The sequence below is a fragment of the Colius striatus genome, chromosome 22 (genome assembly GCF_028858725.1).
Source record: "Colius striatus isolate bColStr4 chromosome 22, bColStr4.1.hap1, whole genome shotgun sequence".
In the NCBI taxonomy this organism is placed as follows: Eukaryota; Metazoa; Chordata; class Aves; order Coliiformes; family Coliidae; genus Colius; species Colius striatus.
Window position 1 is genome coordinate 7811002 of NC_084780.1, and position 4047 is coordinate 7815048.

Here is a 4047-nt window from a genome sequence, read left to right on the forward strand (position 1 = left end):
TCGGCAGCGCAGAGCCCGGGCTGGGAGAAGGGAAACGAGATGGTTTGTGGGGGTCGGTGCGGTGGCTTGGGGCTGGTTTTCTCCTTTTCGCACGGACGCTTATTGGGTGTGGAAATCAAAGGTTAAAAGTCACTTACACGGCTATTGCTTCCCATGCAGAACCAAAGAGACACCGTAGGAAATACTGTGTTAACTACAACGCGGAGCAGCGCCCGACGTCCGCAACTGCTCCACCTCAGCTTGACGCACGGGCCTGGGCTTTAGCGACTAGACATCGGTGAGCATCTTGGTGATATTCACATAGTTTGTGTTAGCCAGCGTGCAATTGGCCGTCTTCAAGTTCTCCTCCCTGAAATCCTCGTTGCTATTGTTGACGCCTTCCTGAATCTCCATATAATCAGACTTACTAATGGTAGAGGCACTTCTGCTTTTCTTTAGGTCAGGGGAAGAAGGGATCTTTGGGCAGCTGGTCACCTGCAGGTACTGAGCCTGCTCCTCTCCCTCCGTCTCCCGGTGGTAGAAGTAGTTGAAGTTAGACACGATGACGGGCACTGGTAAGGCAATGGTCAGTACACCGGCGATGGCACACAAGGAACCCACTATTTTCCCCCCGATGGTCGTGGGGACCATGTCTCCGTAGCCCACGGTCGTCATGGAAACCACGGCCCACCAGAAGGCATCGGGGATGCTCGGGAACTGCGACTCGCTCTCGTCGGCCTCGGCGAAGTAGACGGCGCTGGAGAAGAGGATGACGCCGATGAAGAGGAAGAAGATGAGCAAGCCCAGCTCCCGCATGCTGGCCTTGAGGGTCTGCCCCAGGATCTGCAGCCCCTTGGAGTGCCGGGACAGCTTGAAGATACGGAAGACCCTGACGAGCCGGATGACCCGGAGGATGGCCAAGGACATGGCTTGCTGGCCCTGCTGACCATCCTCCGGCTTCTCGGCCAGCTCCGTCCCCAAGGTGATGAAGTAGGGGATGATGGCCACGATGTCGATGATGTTCATGATGTTGGTGAAAAACCCAGCCTTGCTGGGGCAGGCGAAAAACCTCACCAAGAACTCAAAGGAGAACCAGATGATGCAAAGGGTCTCCACGATGAAGAAGGGGTCTGTGAAAGAGGTGGACTGCTGGTAGCCCATGCTGCTGTTGGAGTAGGGGGGGTGGCTCAGCCCGCTGCCGTGCATGTCTTCGTTCTCATCCCGAAAAATGGGCAACGTTTCCAGGCAGAAGCTGACGATGGAGATTAAAATGACCATGACGGAGACAATAGCAATAATCCTGGCGGGGCCCGAGCTCTCGGGGTACTCGAAGAGCAGCCACACTTGCCTCTGAAACTCGTTCTCAGGCAACGGCCTTTCCTCTTCTTTGATGTAGCCTTCGTCCTCCCGAAACATCTCCATCGCTTCCTCCCCCAGTTCATAGAAACGAATCTCCTCCGAGAAGATGTCTAAGGGCACGTTGACTGGTCTCCTCAACCTCCCCCCAGACTGGTAATAGTACAAAATGGCATCGAAGCTGGGTCTGTTCCGGTCAAAGAAATACTCGTTCCGGAGAGGGTCGAAATATCTCATCCTCTTTTTGGGATCCCCTAGTAAGGTCTCTGGAAACTGGGCCAATGTCTTGAGCTGCGTCTCAAAGCGCAGCCCCGAGATGTTAATGACCACCCTCTCGCAGCACTCATGGTCGGTCTCGGGGTTGTACGTGTCCTGCGGGTGACCGGGAAGAGCTGCAGCTTCGTCTGCAGGATCTCCAGTAGCAACTGTCATATTGGGGCTTAAAAGAGATCCTTATGCTAAACTCTTGCCAGTGCCTGGTGGTGGGAGCGGATGCAGGGCAGGGCTACTATCCTGCAGAAGGACAGGTACGGAGGTTTGGAAGTGTCTCATGAAAAGGCGAAGGGATGGTGTAAAAAACAAACCAAAAAACAACACAAAGGAGAGAGAAAAGAAAATAAAAAAGGAAAGCAAATCGTCCCTGCTGAGAAAGAGAGAGATGAGATAAAGTTGGGGGGAGGAGAGCAGGTCCCTTCAGCAGCACGTCTAGCCCCTTCCTGGGGGGGTTAATTTGCCTGCGTTAGGACAGAGTTCAAAAACTCCCATCTGAGAGGGAAAACACCTGAGGAACTGTCACCCATCCAAACCATTGCAAACCACTGCAAACCATTGCAAACCACTGCAAACCATTGCAAACCAGCCTGGCCACAGCTGGCACTGCCAAAGCACAACTTCTTTTTTCCTTTCCCTAGGTCTAAAAATAAAATTTCCACTTAGAGATGGCAAAAGGAGGGAAGGGAAGGGAAAGGGAGGGAGAAAGAGATCCCCAGCCAGCCCTAAAGCGTGGAGGGGACCCCGCAGGGCGCCGGGCAGAGGCAGAGCAGGCTCAGCTCATTTCCAGGCATGCAGCTAAGGGTTAACACTGAACCGTGCGATCTCAGGCAAGCTTCCCTCCTAAGGGGGCTCGGGTTTTAGGTGAAACACCTTCCCAATCCTCCTGCCCTGGCCCTAAAGCCTCGATGCAACACGCTGCCCTGTCCCTGCCTGCAGCCGAGCGGGGCCGGCGCTGCGAGCTGCCCCGCGGAACGCCGCAGTCCCCGTCCTCGGCCGCCGCTGTCCCGGCTCCTGTCATCCTCTGCAAACCACCATGGCACACAGAAAACAAATCACATTACCTGGAGACGCCAAATCTTAGTCTCTCTTAGTAACACCGATTATCTGACCCTGGGGAAATCCTGGAGAGAAACACAGGCTTCCAAGATCCCCATAATTTCCTCTCTCTTCAAAGTTAAAAATAATGGTGAGTCATCGTAGAGAAAGGAGAAGGGACATAAAAGGGGTTAAATTCCAGATGGTGGAAGTCAGGTCTTGTAATGGTTTGGACTGGAGAGAGAGAGAGAAAGAGAGACAGAGAGACAGAGAGACAGAGTCTTCTCGGTAGCTGTTGCAGATCCGCACTTCAGGGCAGATGAGCGTCTGTCTGATGCCTTCGGTACGACGGTGAGAAGCTGCTAAGCTCAGCAAAACCCGATGTCCCCAGTGTCCTCGGGAGGTGTGGCATCGCCTGGAAGAAACACCAGGAAGGTAACGAGCTGCTGGGGGCTCGAAAGGAGCATCTGCAAAGCCCCAGCTCCTTCAGCCTCCCTCTTCTTCCTCCCTGCCCGGCCAACCCGCACTGCACCGCGCGGGCGAGGCGCAAACCCCCAGCGCCGCGCGTCCCTGCGCTGCCGCGGAGCCGGGCCGCCCCTGGAGCCCGCGCCAGGCAGCGCCGGGAGGGGGAGAACGACGCAGCCCCCGCGGGCTCTGCGGAGCCTCGGCGGGTTCCCGGCGCTGCCGAGCGCCCGCCGCACCGCGGAGCCTCCGGGCCGCTGCGGGAGGCTGCGGCTCCATCCACGAGGCTCAGCGCCCCCCTCCCCGGTCCCTGCCTGCCCCCTCCGAGGCCGTTCGCTCCCCCTTCCCCCCTCCTCCGCATGGCTCCGAGGAGCCCCCGGTGTCGCGGTCCTGACCGTGGGACCCGCGCGACCCGCGTTGGGAATTGGGCTCCGGGGAACGCTCCTCACGGGGCCGCCGGCGGCTGTCGGGGCATCAGCATCCCGGCTCCCAACGAGCCGTCACCGCCGTCCCCCCGCAGTGCCTCGCACCGCGGGGATGCTCAGCCCGGAGGCGCCCAAACAACCTCTGCTCTCGGGTTTTCTTCTTCTTTCATTTGTTTTGGGGGGTTTTTTATCCCTCCCAAGGAATAAAAAAATACCCCAACCCCAACCCCCCTCTAACCTCCCTTCTTCAGCTCCAACTCGACTTGTCTACTTTGAGCCAGGATTACAGCACCGGGTAGGGGAGGCAGGTGGAAAATAACCCCGCGGTCTCAGTCTCCTCGGCAAAGGTTCCAGGCGTCCCCAGGCCATTGATGCCTGCTGGTTCCTCTCCTCCTCTCCCTGGGTGCAGATAGCGCTGCAGTTCCCTCTTTCCTTGGAAATTTCCCTTTTCTGTGCAACCCTCCTCTCCCTTCTCCTTATGCACTAGAAAAAATAGTACAACCCTGACAGGGCTTGC

The 4047-nt window shown here is 57.1% G+C and overlaps 1 protein-coding gene across 1 annotated transcript; it reads right to left on the bottom strand.

Moving 5' to 3' along the window:
• Nucleotides 1-267: 267 nt before the first annotated feature.
• KCNA2 (potassium voltage-gated channel subfamily A member 2) lies at nucleotides 268-1776 on the bottom strand. The gene has a single exon (XM_010198834.2). It carries the CDS (start codon nucleotides 1765-1767, stop codon nucleotides 268-270), a length of 1500 nt encoding a protein of 499 aa, XP_010197136.2. The 5' UTR covers nucleotides 1768-1776.
• Nucleotides 1777-4047: the final 2271 nt, after the last annotated feature.

Coding starts and splice junctions, on each gene's coding strand:
- KCNA2 (XM_010198834.2), bottom strand. CDS start 1,767: ATGACAGTTGCTACTGGAGATCCTGCAGACGAAGCTGCAGCTCTTCCC.